Source organism: Carassius gibelio, chromosome A19 (assembly GCF_023724105.1).
Source record: "Carassius gibelio isolate Cgi1373 ecotype wild population from Czech Republic chromosome A19, carGib1.2-hapl.c, whole genome shotgun sequence".
Taxonomy (NCBI): Eukaryota; Metazoa; Chordata; class Actinopteri; order Cypriniformes; family Cyprinidae; genus Carassius; species Carassius gibelio.
In genome coordinates this window covers 23,535,147-23,556,309 of record NC_068389.1, presented here as the reverse complement: position 1 = coordinate 23,556,309, position 21,163 = coordinate 23,535,147, and the positions used below count along the sequence as shown (strand labels likewise).

The following is a 21,163-nucleotide window of genomic DNA, read 5'->3' as shown; positions in this document are numbered from 1 at the left end:
GGACATTATGACACAGGTAACTACAATCGTCTGGCCAAACACCTTGTATCTAGTGATATCTTCCTGTCTGGGACAAGCAGGTGGATACAAGATGAAAAATGACAGGACTTACCTGGTCCCGGTTACACTTACATAACCTTTACTTAATTTAAAGTAGTGTTTATCTGTAGCATTTTAACATTTATCATGTATCCATGTACTGAATATCCTAAATCTCCTCCTCCCATGTTTCTATGAACCCACGGTCTTTTCAAAAATATAATTCTTGTATAATCCTGCAAAAATGTGGATACCAGCTTAAACAAACTTAATTTGTAAAAATAAAAATAAAAATAATGAAAAGTTTATACAGATCTGAAGTATTTCTGTGCTCATGTTTCATAGATTTTTTATCTTAATAATATTATTTTAAATGTTTATATACACTGGCAACCAAACGTTTGGAATAAATAAGATTTTTAAATGTTTTGTATGATATGTCAATAAGTCTCTTATGCTCAGCCAGGCTGCATTTATTTGATAAAATTACAGTAAAAGCAGAAATACTCTGAAATATTTTTACAATTTAAAATAACTGCTTACTATATTAATATTTTCGAATATAATTTATTTCTGTGACACAAAGCTGAATTGTCAGCATCATTTCTCCAATCTTCAGTGTCGCACGATCCTTCACAAATCATTCTGCTGAATTGCTGCTCAAGAAACATTATTAATTATTATCTATATTATTACATTATCTACAGTATACAGGAAACCTTAATACACTACCATTCAAAAGTCTGAGGTAAGTATGATTTAAAATAAGAAAACAATGGATCATTTTATTTAGTAAGGATGCATTAAATTGATAAAAAGTAACTGTAAAGACATTTACAATATTACAACAACAACAACAAAATACATTTTAAATAAATGTACTGATAAATGTTCAATTAACTTTATACTCAAAAAATCCTGAAAAATGTATCACAGTTTCCACAAAAATTATTAAGCTGTGAAAGCATTGCAACAAAATTGTTTTTAACATTGATAATAATAGGACTATTATTAAAGCTGCAGTAGGTAACTTTTGTAAAAAAAAATATTTTTTACATATTTGTTAAACCTGTCATTATGTCCTGACAGTAGAATATGAGACAGATAATCTGTGAAAAAAATCAAGCTCCTCTGGCTCTCCCAGTGGTCCTATTACCATTTGCAGAAATACATCGCTCCCGTTAAGAAACAACCAATCAGAGCTGCGGTCCGTAACTTTGTTTGCTTCGGGGGTACTGCGGCGGAGTAACCCAGTACCTTTGTGATTCTTCATAGACATAAACAGAGAGAAGTAGTTCCGGCTACGATGTTCTTCCACATGATGCAAGCAGTTCTGTTTATTAACCGCTAGAGCGTCAAAAGATACAGACTGCAGCTTAATATCTGTAATGCTGGAGGCACGGAAACACAAGACAGATGATCCACTTGCAGTAGCCTTTATTAGGAGCATAAACAAAGAACTAAACACAGGGTACAAAAAACAAAACACAGCATAGCATCAACACCAGGAAACAAAAACTGACACCTTACAAAGGCAAACACAGAGGTATATATACAATGGTTAACAAGGGGGTGGAACCAGTGAATCACTATGACAACAAACAAGGTAGAACAGAATAACAGGAAGTGAAAACAGAAACACTGGGGACAGAAAACACTTCAACATAAAAGTCCTTGAACACAATACAGTGGAACACAGATTAGGAATCGTGACAATAACTGAGGAGCAAATCAACATATTAGAATTATTTGTAAAGGATCATGTGACACTGACAGTAAGTTGCATCAATAAATAGCATTTTAAATATATTATAATAGAAAAATAGTTCACATTGTAATAATAGTTTACATTATTACTGCTTTTGCTGTGGTTTTGATCAAATAAATGCAGGCTTGGTCACTAAATGTATCAAAGCATTCTCAGAAACATCAAACTGCTTTCTCTGTCTGAGTCATCTCTGAACAGCTGAAAGTCAAAGCAGACACAGCTGAGCTCCAAACCCTTGATCCCTCAGCCGCTGATCGTGGAACGGCTGGATGGGCAACATTATGTTGTGAGGGATGTGCTTCAGCTGGTCCTGGGTCAGTGGTGTAATACAGGGCTAGGAGCAGCTGTTGTGGGAGAGAAGGGTGTGGAGGTCTGCGCTCATCTGAACAATGTGAAAATCTCTGAGGGGATTTCAGACGATCGTGACATGAAAATGTCCTCTGGAGCATCAGTGAATGACCTCGGGACACGGTCAACATTGCTTTTCGGCTGTTTAATACCACCTTTATCTGATTGAACATTTATAGATTGTGATGTAACAATATAAAAGATGATTCAGTTATGATTATAAAACAGTTATGTTATTTGCTACCAAATATAATTGCTCACCAAAGCTCCATTTATTTGATAAAAAAATACAGTTAATAACAGTAATAATGTGAAATATTATTTAAATTGAATAGTACTGTTTTCTATTTGAATATACTTTAAAATTTAGTTTATTCCAGTGTTATTCAACGCTGAATTTTCAGCAGCCATTGTACTTCTACTTTTATCTTACTTTGGTTTGTTGTGTTCTAGATATTTTCAGTATGGGAAGCCTTACAGTTAAATTCAATGAAATATTTGGAGTAATAAGAGTGCAGCAATGTGGTCTGTTGCTGATATCTCAATCCCTGCAGCTGTTCAATCAGCCCCGTCAGCAGCTGTCAATATATTCAAATGCTGACCTCACCACTGTCCAAAACGGCTTTTAATATCATGTGTATATCTTACAGATTTCATAAATTTATCTTAGCTGTTAATGTGCATGTGAGGTTTTTGAGAGCTGGTGCTTCTTGTGAGCATAGTCTGAACGGTCATTGTACATCTCATGTGAGAAGAAGTCAGCCATAATTAGGGTTCCTTAAGAGAACGGTTTACCTCAAAATGGAAAATATGCTCTTATGATAAACCTATAGGTTGTTTCTGTTGGTTGAACACAAAAGGAGATGTTTGCACTCAATGAAAGTGGAAACATATGGTTGTCCAAAAAAAGTTAAAAAGTACCTTTAATTAAAGTCAGTCTTCCTTTGTGTGACCAGTATCCCAAAATGTACTGTATGTCATTTCTGAAAATTATTCATTCAAAACCTAAAGTTAAAACTATTAAAAAGCATTATTGTCAATTAAAAGCTGAAATCAAATAAAAGAGAAATATTAACAATAACCTTAAATTCTAAATGTTAATGTTAAGAAATTAGAAACGACAAAACATGTCGTTTTTTTTTTAGACTGAAAGAGCATTTTTTTTACATACTCCGACCATATTTGTTTTATTTAGCATGTAATATATATATATATATATATATATATATATATATATATATATATATATATATATATATATATATATATATATATATATATACTTTGTAATATAGATCAGTGGATAAAGCATCAAAATTGCTAAAACTTAAGATAAATTCAGCAAAATATATTAATAGAAAATTCTAGCTAATAAAAAAGACAAAAGTGCATAACAAAATTACTAAAACATTAAAAGCAATATCCAATTCATTTTGTGTTTCTAATCATTTAAACGTACTGAGACCCATTCTAAACACATTTGACTAATGTGCAGCGAAGGTGTTTTGAAGGAGACGCCAGTGACTAAATTGAGTCAAAATTTTGCCCTTGATCTATCAGTGATGGATGGTGCTTGTTAAAATACCTTCAATCATAACCTCTTCACTATCTGTGGTTCTGCCTCCTATTTTGGTTTGCAGACCACATTAGAAGAGGTTGTTTTTATTTAAGATCTTTACAAAGCACTGCACACATTATATAAAACCTATCAGCATCTACTCTTAAAAAAACCTGATTTATGTTTTAAAGCTTATTTGTGGATTCAACCTGACCACATTCTCACCTATGTCATCTCAACAAAGCCTCTTTTTATCACATCTACGTCGTTCTCCGTGGCAGCAAAACATAATTTAGATGATTTTAGGCAGGGTACGCAATGAGTGCGCCATCACGCTGGATACACATCCCGGGGCTTCTGTGCTTTAGCCTACAGATCCCACTTGTTTAACTCATGACTGATTGGATCTACATTTATCTCCAAATGCCCGCAAGCAGGGACTGAAAGAAGTCTGAGAAATTCACCGCCTGACTGCAGTGTATGCTGTTTTTTGACCCATGCGTTATTTTTATATCTGTTTTAATCTGCATGTTTTTTAACCATTTACATCATATGTTTTGGAAATGTAGATTATTCACACAAATGTAAGTGGTTCAGTGTAGGTATGCTAGTTGTTGTTGGCAGAGTTATATCAGTGGCACCAGATTGCTGATTTGCTTCATGCTGCTATAATGGCCTGATTTCAACTCTTAAATGCTCTATAGTTAAAGTATTAAAGGGGTCATATGATGATGCCAAAAAGAACATTATTTGGTGTAATTAAATGTGTTTATGTAGTTTAAGGTTAAAAAAACACATTATTTTCTCCTTAATGCCCCACCTTTTGAAACGCGTTGATTTTCACAAAGCTCATCGTTCTGAAAAGTGAGGTGTGCTCTGATTGGCCAGCTATCCAGTGTGTTGTGATTGGCCAAATGTTTCAAGTGTCTGACGGAAATGTTACGCCCCTCAACATATACTGTTATGGCTTGTCCCACAAAACAAAAACAATAAAACCCATTACAAACGAGGCAGTTGTTGCATCCAGTGGGGACATAATTACCCATTATAATGACTTATACCGTCTTTTTACGCGTTGCATTGCATATCGTGCCGCGTAAACATAAAACCATGTCTGCATTTGTGATCGGAGGAATGACAAACCTTCTTACATACTGTGAGTCAGAAGCGCCAGACTGTCCTTGTAAAGCGTGAAGAATGGCCAGTGTCTTGAGTGAGCGGCAGCCGGCGGCTAGAGCGAGGAACGACTGGCGGATTCGATGAAGGAGCGACCGGGGCTTGTAGCAACCACATCTGACGGCTGGACTCCACCTCGTCCACAGTGAAAGCTGATCCGGCAATTCACAGCGCGAAGTTGATGTTTTTCCTCAGCGACCAGCACAGATCTGCTCTAGTGATGACGAAGCGGATATCGTTCTCTTTTGGAAGGCCAAACAAAGTAGTTTCACTTTCACAATGAAACACACAGCTTCTCCACGAAATGGCATTGGCGGCAACAGCGAGAATAAAAGGTATGAATGTTTGGGTGGGATTACGCAAATATTTTCACATAGTGACGTAGAGATGTGGGGGTGTGTTAGAAAGAGCCATTTTTGGGGGCCATGATGAGTCTTAACTTTGATAAAGAATATCTCTTTGGATTTGAGACTTTAGTCTTTGCAGATCTTCTTTATGCACCAAGAGCATGTAACCCTTCAAAGAGAAATGAAAAAATTTAAATCGCATCATATGGCCCCTTTAAATAAGACCAGACTCACATTAGTTTACACATGACCCAATCCAGTTCGAACTATACTGACATTTCCAGCAGTCTCAGATAGGTGTGGTCACAGTAATACGGTCTGAGTGAGGGACTTTGATTGGCACTGTATTCAATTAAAGTTTATTTGTATAGCAATTTCACGATATAAATCGTTGCAAAGCAGCTTTGCTGAAAATTAAGTTTCTACAATATATTCAGTAGTAGCTTGTCAGTGGTGACTATCACAAATTGATGTACATATGGTAGAAATGTACAGTAAAATTCAGTTAATGAATCAATTATTATTATTATTATTATTATTATTATAAGACTTGGCATGGTTAATTTTAATACATTTTAATGGGGAGAACTCAACTGTACTTTTTGAACCACTCTCTGAAATCAGTGTTATTTTTTAATGAGATGTTATTCTAGTTTTTTTTTTCTTCTTCTTCTTTTTTTCAGTTATTTAATTGTTTTTGTAATTTTTATTAGTTATTGTTTTGTTTTATATCGATAAAGTTTTTGTACATTTTTATTTCAGTTTTAGCTTTAGTTATTTTAGTACATCAAGTTAAACTAAAGGTTTCTTTTAGATTTTTGTTTTATTTTAGTTAATGTTTATCTTATTTCAAGTAAAGCAATTTATTTTTACGGCTTATTTTTATTTAACTATAATAACCTGCAATAGATTGGTATAAGATTATTACAAAGTTTGCTTTATATTGAATGGGGTTTTCGCTGGGCTGACAATATTTCACCAAAAAACAGAATACTACTACTACTACTACTACTACTACTACTACACACACACACACATACACACACATATGTCACCTAACCCTAACCCTCACAGGAAACTTTGTGCATTTTTACTTTCTCAAAAAAAATCATTCTGTATGGTTTGTAAGCCTTTTGAAAAATGGGCACATGGGTTATGTCCTCATAAGTCACCCTCTCCTTGTAATACCTGTGTCACACCCATGTCATTATACAAACTTGTGTCCTGATATGTCACAAAAACATGCCCCCCCACCCCCCACCCCCACCCCCCCACACACACATATACAATAATAATAATGTTCTACGTAATACTACATTATAAAATATGACTCTTTTTTTTCTTTTTGTTTAATCACCTGTGGAATAAAATATATTGCGTTTGCAGGTGCACCAGGTCATAGTGTACATCAGATGATTGATAAAATGTGGGATCCACCACCTCAGTTTTGCAGCGGGACACAGTAAAGGACGTGTACCCTTGTGCCTCCATCCCGATTCCGCAGATCCAGCTTTTAGAAACCGAGAGAGGGAGCCATTCTGCAAAAATCTACAGATCTACCTTTTCCTTTACAGCACATGTGAAGACGCCAGTATTTTCATAAATGTGTTTAAAGTAAATTAGAGATATACAAATATAAATAGTGTATAACCATTAATAACCGTTTCAAATGTGCAAACTGCGTGTCCGTGTCCCCCATCCAGATGAATGGTACGCTCCAGTGGATAGGCACAGACCGTCCCGCATCCAGCGGCACTATTCGGCGAACGGCTGCTGTGTGGTGGGCAGGGCCCCGGACCTGGGCCCCCCTCTTTTTCTATCTTTAGTTTTCACAGCTGAGATCACACATTTCAGTGGGAATAGCGAATTTAATCTACCATCGATCGTACTGCTCTTTTAATTGGACTCAACTGTTCGTTATTGACCAGATTTAAAGGGCCACTGCATTCGGGTGTGTTCATAACTGGGAGTTCCTCTTTTTCACGCGTCTCTTTTGGAGCCTGTAAAGGAATGACTGACCGCAAACCATGAACAAAATGGAGAACAAGGCTCTAGAGAGCAGCTTTGAAGAAAAACTGACGCTGTCAGACAAACGTAAGTACAACGGAATTAAAACAAATAGGCTACGTACAAAATGTCCATGAAACCCTGAATAAACGCATGGGCGGTCAAAGGACGCAGAATATAATACAATGTGCGCATATTTTAAGTCATGTATCATAGTGTTTATATTCTGTATGAAGCTATTATTATGTAAAAGCTTGTTCTTTGGGGTTTCTGTGCCACCTGTCATTAAGAAAACAACAAAAGTAGCGTCCCCATATGTGTTCGTGACCTGGATAACGGGCTTTTCGCACTTCAGTGAGCAACATTCAGTGGCGTTTAATGTCAGCACTCTTTGATGATTCGGACATCATATTCGCTGTTATTGCTTGATCATTATATTTCCACGAGAAAAGCATCAGTGAGTTCATATATTAAGAGGTTTCACAGCCCTGCTCATGTCTTATTGCCCGCAAACAGTCTTTATTCAGCACCAAATGAAAGCCCACAGGTTTTTCGTTGTTGCATCGTGATCAAGCCTCCTATCACCTTGATATAATACAAAACTCAATGTGATCCTGCAATTAGAAACTACAAAAGAAAGACACAATTCTTAATCAGTATTTCAATATCTTTTGACAATAAAAAAAATAATATTTAAATATCCTTAAAACAAGATTTATTTACTTGTGATGCTAAATTTTAAGCAGTTTGCCAATGTGGTAAAAATATTGATTATCTAGTCATATATTTAAATATCTGATATAGTTAATAATATATAGGTCTAGGCTATAGGACAAAGATACTGATTCCCAGCTTGCATAGCTTTGGAGTAATTTCTGTGTAAAGTGACAATGCCACATAAAACCCAGGCTAAATTACACCTGTTTTGGCCCGCCTCAACAGTATTAGAAAGGTGCAATTGCTACATAAATGCATTTATGCCACCTCTGAGCAACATGAAACCGTCACCTAGCCTAAATGCCACTTTAGAAATGTTTCTGTGCCGCCTTTGTAGTGCAAATTTGATGTTGATTTATTAATTTTGCATGGGATCATATTTGAAAAGGATTCTGCAGTATGGGCTTGAAACCTAGAGGTTGCAGGTTCAAATCCCATAAGGCATAATTCATGATCAACAGCTATTGTGTTCTTGAGCAAGGAATAGTTATAATGCAATGTAAGCTGTTTTGATGCAATGAAAGTGTCTTCTGAAATCGGATGCAACCCCATAGGTTTTACTAGAGTCCATTAATAAATTTCCTTTAACGGCCAGGTCAGATGCTGCCTCCAGATGTGCAGGTATAGCGATGTCAATAGATTGGTGTGAGTTATACTAAGGAAACAGCTAGTCATTGTCTCACAAGATCTTAGTTTGTCAACATTCCTGTCTCTTGGTATTTGTATTTATGCAACACAGCTTCTCGTCCAGGCCCTTGTCATGTCTAGGTTGGACTATTGCAATGCTCTTCTGGCTGGATGTCCAACATGTCCAACTGAAAATTAATCTCTTCCATGAGCATCTGACTGCATCCAATAATGAATAAAATACTTTGCCTTCACTTTTTCTCTTTTTATCCTCCTGTCCAAGCTTTTTACTATTTTGAACGATGTCTGAAAGCTTGTATAATGACTATTTCTTGTTTTTATTGCCATCTTAAAAGACCTCCTCCCACATTTGTTTGTGTCAGTTATTCATGTCCTGCGAATGTGAAGCTGATTTCAGATCAGTGGCAGCTGTATGGCTCACACCTTGGGCCATTTGAGTCATGGACACCAGTGTGTCATTATTATTAGCTCTGATGGAGGCCTTGTCCTGTAGCCTGAGGCCCAGAGAACCAGCGAGAGAGACAGGCAGAGAATCCTCTGTACAGCAACATTGATTGCTGTGTGGTGAGCGTTGTGGGCACAGGACCAAGATTCTCCAAGACTGAACTTGTTCAAAGGGACACTGTTTCGCCATCACAGATGACACTATACAAAGACTTTGTCAGGTTTTCTCTCACACACACTGCAAGAAATTTTCTGTACGCCACACATATAGATTCTGCTTAATAACAGAGCACTTAATTTTACACTATTTTAATTTGCTCTCTCGTGTCAGTAAGAACCTAGAAGGTTTTAGAGCCTTTTGCCATACGAAAACCTTTAGGTCATAAAATGTTTTTGTTGTTGTTGTTATTGTTTTTTTGCTAATATTGCGGCTATAATTTCATATACTGATTCTTTTGCAGTTTTTCATTCTTGCATTTTTCAGTTTCAGTATGGTGACTCATTTCAGATCAGCAGAATTTGCAGTTACAAATGTTTATCCACATATAATGTTGCAAGGCATGCGCATACATAAAATCTTAAAAATCTCCACAAACCCTGTACAGCCAAAACGATTTAAGAAGAAAAAAGGGTGCTTTGCTAAACCTAAAGTGCTGCAGAGGACCAATAAAGAGCCTTCATGTTTGAAAACCAGGCTTAGATGAGAAAAGGTTTATTTCCTGTGGGATGGAGTTGTTTATTGTTCAAGCCGAAGGCTCTTGTCCGTGTTAGTAATGTGTGACGTGGATATTCTCATTCTCAGACACTCAGAGCCAATGACGAAATATTTCCTGCCTTTTTTTCCAAGAGGTCTTGGAGGATTGGAAATTTCGATATCTGGCCAAAGTGGCCAGCTCAGCAGACTGCGTGGGATTATTGCGACAGGTTTTAACTAAGAATTTCTTTATAATATTACCCAACAGACTGCTATATCAAAAGAAACATGCTTTAAAAGCATTCTCCTGCAAAACTAACATCCTACAAAGCTTCCAGAGGTGATTTGAACAGTATGCTAATAATCTAAATCTGCAAATCACACAAATGTTGCAATAAACCAACATGGTTTTATGCCATAATAAATATAGATCCAAGAAACCCCATTTCCACTTCTGTTTTCAGTGGAAAATGTGAATAGTTTATGGCATATGACCACATTTGTATGATTTTGTGGTTCAAACATGATGGTAGATGGTGTCGGCCACGAGTAATCATGACTGTTTTCACCATAACGTCGTTATGTACAAGTAGACCAAGTAATGAGAGAGGATGACTTCTATTTTTGGTGGTATGTTTGGCAAGAGCTGTGTGTCATAACCGTGTGGGAAGAAGGAAAGGGAGGAGGAAGGAAGCAGCAGTAAGGATTTCATTTGGATGTTTCCAGAAGCCTGGATCTGAAAAAAGAGAGAACTAGAGAGTGCTATAAAAATCTGTCTGCTTGGATTGTAGTGATATGTGAGAAAATATATGTTTTTAATATGATTTATTTGCTGAATTAATCACAGAAAAAAAAAGTGGCAATAGACAGATCTTAACATGGAAAAACTCCGTAATTTGGTATATCTTTCCACTCCAAGCTTTGTTTACCCTGAAGCTCTCATTATGGCGTGCAATGATGTTTTAGATCCCAGAGGCATTTCTTTTTAAACTGACTGTGTGCATCTTGAAATTAGAGAGCGATCGTCTTAATTTGCAGTTCTGCTTCCATAAAAAGGTGTGGCGTCTGCAGGGCCGTGAAGTCACGATCCAGTTTTTGTTGGCAAAGCTGTTTTTTCGCGGCAGCTGAAATGTAAACAAAGTGAGAATTTTGCGTGATTAGATCACGTCTTCACTGTTGCACAATGACTTTGTCTTGGCGGCAGGAAAGCAGTGGAAATCAGTCTCCGTCTGACGTAAGCGAGGCGTGTGAATTCCTTTTGAGTCCAAACATGAGAAAACAGGATCCCCTCAAGGACAGAATATTTCCAATTAAGCTGAATGAATATGTCTTTACCAACCAACAGACATAAGCTATTACAGGTTATGCTTAAAAGTGATTTTATCAAGTGAAGAAGTTATGTTTAGCGAGACACAATGCCTAAAAAAAGCACATTTATTATTAACAACTTTTATTATTATTATTATTATTATTATTATTATTATTATTATTGTTGTTATTTTTATTTAATTATTTTATTAATTTTATTGTTTTAATAATATATATATATAAGTAACACCCATAAATGTTTAGACTGAGTGACATATGTGACTGCAAAATAATATCTCCTGAAAATCAAATCAAATAGGTTTATTTCTACCCCTGGTTTGTATACGTTGATAACGGTGTGTGTAAGTTGTCAGATGCTGTTGTTTAGTGTATGTTAAGGCTGTTAGTATGAACTTTGTGTGGTGCACATATGAAGTCTCAATTGGTTCCCCAGCAGCTGTAGCCGTCAGTATGGTTTTGATGGGAGACGTGTGTGTCAGAAAGAGAAAACAGTCATTAGCATGTGCTTGTGTGTGTGTTCACACACTCATCCATTGCCTGTCCCGTTGTCACAGGACCAGCCTGCTAATATTAGCAGATCTAGAAACAGCATTGCCACACACCTTAGACTGTTTCAGCAGCCATAATATAATCTAAAACAGATGCAGTATAATTGCTAAGAAGAGAAACATCTATTAGGACATAGTGCAGTAAGAGAGTGTTTGCAGCATGTGTTGTGATCTCAGAAGGTGCTTCATGTTGAGAAAGAGTCACATGCCTCATATTTTCTTGGATTCTTTCCCTGATGTTCTCACATCTGCTTCTGTTGACCTTCAGAGTAAATCATCTTTTGCTGTAGCCCACAGGAAGCCACATTAATACTTTCCCCCAAGTGTGTCTGAATAGACCAGTAGGTATTTATAGACGCGGTCATATGATGAGAGTAATATTAGATTCTCTTCACAGAATGCTGCATGGTCGTTGGTTTATATGTTTTGAACATCGAGTCATGTTGGCTTTGCTAGGTTGTGTCATTTCCACTTTCATCTAGGCTTAGTCAAGGACACGGGTCGACCGTCCTCCGTAAAATGACCTCAGTATCAAGTGGCTCTTAATGGAAGGAGTGTGCAATTATAGAGAATTTCCTCCTAAACATGCAGCGCTTATCTCTGTTTGGCTGCATCTAGACAATGACTTTTTATTTGACCGATATGCAACTCTAAAAGCAGCTTATTGCAATGTGCGCCTGGAGTAATTTGATGTTTCTGAAGCGCTTGGCTTCAGAAGGTGATCTGAAAGTCTTAAAGATCAAAACCCTGTGGTTCAAGGATCTAACCATTAGGGCATTAAATTCACATTTTTTATGGTTTTCATTATTTTTAAGACTTCTGGCAGTTGTTTTATACTGCAATATGTCAAAGAGCCTTTACCCTTGATACTTCTGCAGGATCAGCTGTAATGGCAGGCAGCATAAGTTTGCTCTGTTTTACATATTTATATCTGTCCTCTTATGCTTCAGTGTACACAGAGACGGCTAGATGTGACACAGACAAACCTAGATACCCTCTGCTATTCCCTTGTCATGCTTTTTCATGTTTTTAGGTGTCTATTTGTGAGGAAATTGTGCATCAAGTAATTTCATCGGGATCCCCTATTTTATTAAATTATTTCTGAAGGATCATGTGACACTGAAGACTGAGTTAATAATGCTGAAAATTCAGCATTGCCATGGATAGTTTTCAGTTCATTTACTTTAGGCTTTATTGTTATTCTTGTGGCCTGCTTAAGCAACCACAATTCAGTCCAAGAGATTGAGCTGAGAGCACTGCACTCTTATTGTTAGCAGAAAGCATGATTCAATTAGCCAGAATATTCTAGGGAAATTTGTTGAGCATTCAGTGGAATTCTGTGGATGCGGATTTTGTGTGGACCTCGACATAAAGGATATTATGTGTACAATAGTTCACCCAAAAATGAAACCCTCAGGACATTTGAGATGTAAGTGAGTTTGTTTCTTCATCGAAACAGATTTGGAGAAATTTTGCATTCCATCACTTGCTCACCAGTGCATCCTCAACGAATGGGTGCCGTCAGAATGAGAGTCTAAACAGCTGATAAAAACATCACAATAATCCACTCCAGTCCATCATTTAACATTTTGTGAAACAAAAAGCTGTGTGTCCATAATCCATAATAACAATTCCTCTAGTTGTCCTCTCACATCAAAATCCTCTTCTGGCCCATTTTTGGTTGACCTCTGCATATTTCTCTCCTGATTCAGATGAGTAACTTTTTCAGTGGAGAAAGCAATATTATGGATAAAGGACGTATTACAGTGTTTCACTTAACAAGATTTTAATTGATGGACTGGAGCCGTGTGGATTACATATGGATTATCGTTTGGTTTTTATCATTCTGATGGCACCCATACTTTTCAGTCCACTTTTGTATTATGTTGCGTTTTATAAGATTACAAAGGCACACATGAGTCATGCACATAGCCTTCCTGTAGCTCATACAGCGGGACATGGCGCCAGCAGACAATGTGAGATACTTTGGATTAAAGCATCTGCCAAATTGATACATTTAAATGTAAAAGAAAGCAGTATATTCAGAAATGTGCATTAAGAAAGTAAAAAAATTGCATATTATTTCACGTTGATAGTTCATGGCTGTGCTGCTGAAGGCATGTGGATGGAGAGATAGATGTAGGTCACTCACATGTAAACAAAGTCACCGTGCCAGCATCTTTCACATCCACACACATAACACACACAGGGACACAAAAGTACAATTGGATGCTCTTTCCATTAAACCTACATTACAGAGCCTCTTAATGTAGATTGATAAAATCCCGTAATGCGGCTTATCTGATTTTCACTCATCTGAGGGTTTGGATGCTTGCTGAAAATAACACCATGAAAAACACAAACAACTGTTATATTCTCATATATATTCTATAAAACATAACGTCTCATTGTACCCTGGATGCGCTGAAGGGTTTATTGGTGCTAAATGATCAATCTCAATAATCACACACCAAACAAACATGAAGCATCTCAGTAGGAGACTAATTGCAGCATGATGTAATGTAGCGCTTACAGGCATAGCTTTGGTTTAAAATGAATGCCGTTGTTGTGTTTGTTGTGTCTGTACTCGGGGCAACCATTTAGGCTGTGTGGTTGTTGGACTGGGAATCTTTTTTTTTTTTTGTGCTATGAGCTGTGCAATGAAGAAGGCATATTGATCTGCGAGACAGATTGTTGCCACTCCATCGGATACTTCTGAAGAACCCCAAGAGAGATATCCAATTCCATTGCTCTTCATTGTTCTGTTTTGTATTTTTAGTGCTGTGAATGTACTTGATTTGGATTTAAACATACCTTAAGGGTCGAGTTTAGTCTTATCACATTACAAAGGCTCTAGAATAATACATATGCTCAGTGTTAGACATGTAGAAACGGGTGTTAGGATTTAAGTAACAGTGATTTAGTGCATAGTTTGTTAATTAAAAGTAAAACATATAGTATAGTAAATTAGGGCTAGTGAAACACTGAGATTTTAAGATTGACAGGAACAGCTTACAATGTTTCAGTATTTTTGTTAAAACATCAGATATACACATTTAATGTTGTTTATTACTACCCCTTTCAGACGTATAACTGCGTCATTCTCAGGAAACAATGCTTGCGGCTGTAATTTTCAGGAATGTTATTCATTAAGTAATCATCAAAATGTATTTAATGCATTAAACAGTGGTGAAGGTCATAATAAACGGATAATAATAACCTAAACTAGAAAAATTGTTGACATCACAGATCACACCACATTAATCACAATCAATATTGCTTGCTGTTTATGCCAAGAAAAACATATATATTTGTATAAAACGAATCAATAGTCTTTTCATGCAAAGTTGAAGTGCTTAAGCATGTTTGAACCGGTCAGAAAAGATTTCTAATTATGTAACTGGCCTAAATATGATGCCAGAAATGTCAAACCATTATTTTCAATGTTGAATCTGAATTTAGATCAAATTAGTTGAGGTGGTACAGTAGATGCAAATGATCTGATGTTCAGATAAAAAGCGAAATAAAAAGTTTGGTTTCTTTTGCACTATTTAATAAAAATTGCTAAATCTATCAAATACTGTGATTCATTTCAGAATCGTCTTAATTAGAGCAGCAGCAAGTCATTGGAACACAAATGACACAGTTTCTTGTGAATGAGTTGACAGGACACTTACAATAAAATAATTAGCGGTTGGTATTTGTGGCATTTTCAAGTGTAAACAGTTGGAAATCTGCACTCTGTTGGTCTCTCTGAGTCTCTCTCTGTCCGTCATCTGTCTGTGCAGATCTCAGGCGTCCTTTGCCATGTTATGCTCTGTTGCCATCCACACAAACAGTAGAGACACATGCCGCACATGCCTGAGGTCCGACTGACCCAGATCCACTGAGCCTCGTGCTCTTCCCTCCGCTGTCGACACACAGACCTGTTATGGACGTGCCACTGACCCACTTCACACCATTGTGTCTGTAAATCCCTTCACATATGCTAATGCAAAAACCACACATTACAGCTGTATATTTAAATCACATCAGGGTTTTAAAAGGAAGATCTTGTTAATATGTCCGTCCTTTCATCTAGATAGGAGTGTGATTAAATAGAGCAAACAGAAGTGTCTCCACTTTGTGCTTGATTTCAGTATGAACTCAGCTATTTTTCATAAATTTAAGTTGTGAGTTTTGTAGCCCTATAATTTAGGTGGTCCCTATGAAATTAGTTGTCTAATTTCTGTAAGGATTCATTCTTCATTCTTGGGGGGTTATTATCATTAACTAAACTAAAACCATTATATACACTTTTGTTAATTGAAATAACATTCAAATAAAATGTAAAATGAGAATAAAAACTTGAACTGAACTAAAAAAAAGAAAAACAATTTTGTTTTGCAGATAAATAAAAATAAATTTATGTAAAATCACAAAAATTGCTATCTGAAAATAAATTAAAACTAAAACACAAATACAAATTTAATTAAGCATATATATTTAAAAAAAATGCACTGAACGCGATACACCATATCACTTATGAATGCAATATAGCATAGCTTGTCAGTGTTAGTGTTTTTATTAATGCCATTTATGTTTTTGTTAATATAGCACATAACACTGATCAACTGAAGGAATGTAACATAGCAAAGATGAACGCACTTTCAGAAGTTTAATGTAATGTAATGTCATTTTGGAATGTCTGTGCTCTAATGTGATATTGTTCATGTTCTTTATCATGATGAAATTTTCTTTATTGCTGTAATTAATTTATAACATTAACAAGATGACCCGTTGAATTCATGTTGGAAGTGATGGTTGATGAATGTATTTTTGTCCAGTACCTGTTTATAAGTTTAGTACTGGCCAAGTTCAGAGGATGTCATATGTGGATCAACTTATCAACAATGTTGTGTCTGTTCATCAGTTTCAATATGAAAAATAACTTTCATATTGATTCAAAGGATTAAAAATTAAAGAAAAGTATCATGGATTTATTGCATTTTGGGGAAAAATGTATACAATTTTATAATAAATCTTTGAAAATCAAAACCTGGATTAGATTTTTTAATGTTATTATAACCTTAAAATGCTATATGAAAGTTTGAAACAGAAAATAATTATTTTCATCTTGTCACTTTCTTGGTAAGACTCTTTAATCAAAATTGAGTTATTGCATTTTGGTACCAGACTCTTCATATATATATATAAACGAACAGTACATAACAAAATTATAAAAAATTGGAATATTATAATTGTTAAAATTGTAATGAAATTATTACCATTGTAATATAATATTGATGTTATACTGCTTTAAATGATGTTACATTTGTCATTTGTTTTTTATATTATTATTTTTATATTACAAATTTTTGTTTTATTTTAATTTTTATTAATTTTAAGTTTTTATTTATTTATTTAATTTCAGCTTAATTAACCATTATTTTTTTAATTATTTTATTTTTTTATTAGCGATGATAACTATGTCACCAAACCATTTTTTTATATATATATTACTATTTAGGTCAGTTTTTATTTAGTTAATAATTTAGTTAGTTTTTGCTAGAAAAAGCATTATTTCTAATTTTCATTTTGGTTTTTCATCTAATATTTATATTTTATCTAATTTCACTTCATTTATTTCATTATTATTTTATAGTTTTAGTTTTTGCATAGCAACACCCTATCTTATATATTCATTTGTATTTGTATTTTTTTATTCAATCTTTAAGAGTTTAATCTCCTTTTATGGCTGATTGTGGGGTCTATTTTTACTGGCAGCTAGAAACTCGATCCAGCTGCAGTGGACCTGACAGATCGGTGTCTGTGTGTTCACGTGAACTTTTCTACTCAAACCCAAGTGTCTGCATGTTTAGCTGACTGCGGTCAGATGTGCTGAAGCTGCGATGTCCTCTGCTGTGGTTACAGAGCTGCCTGCATCAACCAAATCATCAGGAGGAAGATTCCTCCTGGCCTTTTCTCTGAAACAGCACAAAGCCTGTCAGGAAGATCTTTCTCTCTGTTATTTTTTTTCTTTACCCGAAATGCCAGACCTTTCTTCTCTGTACTGAGGTTTTCCCTTGCTGTGTCTCAGATGATCTGCCTGGACATGTCCTAAACCCTTTTTATGCTTTCGTCTGGGGTTTTACTGGTGTTTTTATCTCTTTGTCCCTCTGCCCAAACATTGCCTCATCCCTGGATCACATGCAATGTTTTTCTTTCTCTTTCAAGCTCACAAAACTTTGGGATGACCTCTTTTTCCCCTCGTAGTGCATCTCTGGAGGTTTGTTGATAGGTAATTAAAGACAGTTTCAGCCTTTATAATTAGTACAATTACTCTAAAGCGCAGTTCATCTGGCATTGCAACCTCTGGTGGTGCATCAATTCATTTTTAATAATTCAACAATCTGTCATCAGTTCTTCTTTACATGATATTATAAATCACAGTCAAACCCCATCTCAGAATGATGATTGTGAACGTGATATAATAATGTGAATGATAATCATTCTATTTTACAATATAGCTTTAAAATTACAATACTGATATTTACAGCTTATTTTCTTCATTTTCAAACCACGGGGAGCCCGGTTCTATTATTTATTTAATCTTGCAGCCCTAACTAACATCAAAATAACCCCAAGTCCCCCATGTGACCCACTTTTAGTGTATTTCACAAACATATGGAAGGTCATTTCAATAATTATTTTGAAGTCTAGCAGGTCTAAATGCAGTTGATGCATCATTGAAACTCTTAATTACAGAGTTTGCATTTGTTTTCATGTGGAAGATTTGACATTTGAACTTTTGACTTCGGCAGTCAGTGGGCGCCATTAAAGATTTCCTGATACATTAAATCCCCGTCCTAAAGTTGGTGCATTTTTCTGATAACGAATCAGTGTCTGCTTATGGTATCTTACGTCTAACATGCTTTATGTTCCAGAATAATTGCTTCTGTGAAGAACTAATTAATTCCATCTCCAAATTAGAGTTATTTAGCATCTGATCAGTGGGAGCGTTCTAAGCAGAGGAAAAATGGCACACTTCTGTGTCTTTCCCAGGAGAGATGGCATTTCTTTGTTAATGCAGACAGTGTATTGCATTGGTCTCAGCGGTGAGACATTGGCCTGCTGCTCACCTTTACAGAGCGAACATGGGGACTTGACTCCCTCTAAAAAGAGCTCAGAATTGAATTGCTAACAGTGAACTTTATTTACTGCCACATGGGTTTCTCTGAGTTGTTTACAGTAGCAAAGCTCAGCGATTGTCTCTTTGCAGTTCTAAACAGCGGTAGTGTCATTAGGCAGTCAAGCATTTAGTTCTCCTGTCATGACGAGGTCGGTCCTAAGAAGACGACAGCTGCACATTAAAAGACAGAAACCACATCGACCTCAAACAACTGGAGAAACACAGACATGCCCTTTAGTCAAAACAGGATGTTTTGACCCACGCTGACCTCATGTTTACTCTGTGAGGTCAGAGGTCAAGTGTTCAGTGTTAGCTTTAAACTTGGTGTGATGCAGTAGTTATGATTGACACAAGGTTAGAGGCCAGTTTTTCAGTAGTCAATCAGCAAACTATTATTTTACATTTTCTTTTTATTTTATTTTTTTACGTGCAATCATTAGTCTGAAACTACAGTTGTTCAGTGTCTAGTGCATGTAAGGGTTGTTATAGTTAAAAAAATGTACATAACGTAAAATTAGCATTAAAAATGTTACTTAAAATAAAATAAAGGTTAAAATAAAGTATAAAAAACGTATATTTTGCAACATTTCTCATTTAAATTTAGTTTGACTTGTATTAAAATAACAAAAATAAATGTATTAAAAAAAAAATTGAAATGAAAATTAATGCATTTATAAAAGACATATTATTAAGATTACACACACAAAGACATATATATGTATACTGTATATATATATATATATATATATATATATATATATATATATATATATATATATATATATATATATATATATATATATATACACACACACACACACACACACACACACACACACACACACACACACACACACACATATACATAAACAACTATAAGTATCTTAATGACACTAAAATAACACTGATCCACTGATCTGGTACATCAGAAAAAGTATATTGTAACTGAAATCTGGAGATGATAACATTTAAAACTTAAATGTGTATTTAGATAAGTGTGACTTTGAAACATTTGTTGCTTTTTTTTTACAAATGGTTTCTTCATAAAGCTATCATTTAGCTGCAATTGTTACAGATGAAAATGAACTTTTGCCAATTTTCAACTCCCTCTGCTGAGCAGCGTCTGTTTGAAGCCGAGATGAAGCTGTTGGCTTGAAGCCACCCACTCCCTTAAATTGCTCTTCATTTTGTCTCTCAAAAGGGTCTCGCTACTCAATGCATCTGAAGCTCTTTTCTGCATCTGATGAGAAGAGAATAAACATATTTAGTCAGCTGTTAAATGAGCAGTCACTACTGATCCTGTTATCTTATTAGATTCGTGCCATGATCATTATCCAAACTCATCTGAAGGGCTGCAGTCATGGATTTCTGCAGTATAGCATTCGGCTAAGCCTTCAGAAGCCACTAAATCCATTATGTTAAGAATGGGGGAGAGTTTAAGACTTGCATTAAACTAATGAAAGCATTAAGTTGGAAGAGCAAGGCCTAGGAAGGGTACAGTCAACGTTTATGGCATATGTGGTATGGTTAAAGGCCCAACTGTTCCTCTAGGCCTCATCCACACCTTTATATTTAGAGAAAAGAGATACACAAGAGTCTAATGATTCTCTGCTGTGTTTTTCATGTGAAAATCCTGCGGGAGGGAGATCATATGCCGTCTTGAATGTATTTTACGTGTGAGTAAAGTGTGAACAGGTTGCTAATGGCCTGCTAATGGGGTTTAAGAGCTTGGTTAGTGCGGAAACATAGTGAGATCATTTCTGCAGAGCGAATCTCTGTGAAGATCTGATACTGCATGCTGGAGCATACTAATGACTGAATTAACAGTCCTGGAGAATCTGTGTTGATGCACATGAGTCTTTGAAATGATGCTGGAGTTGAAATCATGAGCGTGGTTAATGTATATCTGATGCAAAAATTGACCATGATAACCATAGTTTTAACATTGTTATTTTTATGATTAGTGTTTTGCAGATTATACGTTTGTTGAGTTTGTTTGTTTGTTTATTACACAGCATTAACAAAAACCGCAATACAGTCGTAAAATTATACGCTTTCCCCCACATCAACCTTTTCTGCCAAAAAATAAATATGTACATAAATGCATACATACATACACACAAATAGGATCTGCAGAAGTCAGTCTTAAGTCGCTGGGGTATATTTGTAGTTATTGCCAAAAAAACATTGTATGGGACAAAATTATTGATTTTTATTTTATGCCAAAAATCATTAGCATATTAAGTAAAGATCATGTTGCATGGAGATATTTTGTACATGTCGTAATTTTTATTTGTAATATGTGTTGCTAAGAATTCTTTTGGACAAATTCAAAGGTGATTTTCTAAGTATATTGATTTTTTTGCACC

The 21,163-nt window shown here is 35.6% G+C and overlaps 1 protein-coding gene across 4 annotated transcripts in view; it reads left to right on the top strand.

Moving 5' to 3' along the window:
- Positions 1-6,984: 6,984 nt before the first annotated feature.
- The window catches only part of LOC127935458 (MAP7 domain-containing protein 1-like), a 34,390-nt gene continuing 20,211 nt past the window's right edge, over positions 6,985-21,163 (top strand). For all 4 annotated transcript variants that reach the window (XM_052533343.1, XM_052533341.1, XM_052533342.1 and 1 more), the window contains exon 1: positions 6,985-7,330. In XM_052533343.1, coding sequence (XP_052389303.1) covers positions 7,264-7,330 — 67 coding nt within the window. In that variant the 5' untranslated portion in view covers positions 6,985-7,263. The remainder of the gene's footprint in view (positions 7,331-21,163) is intronic.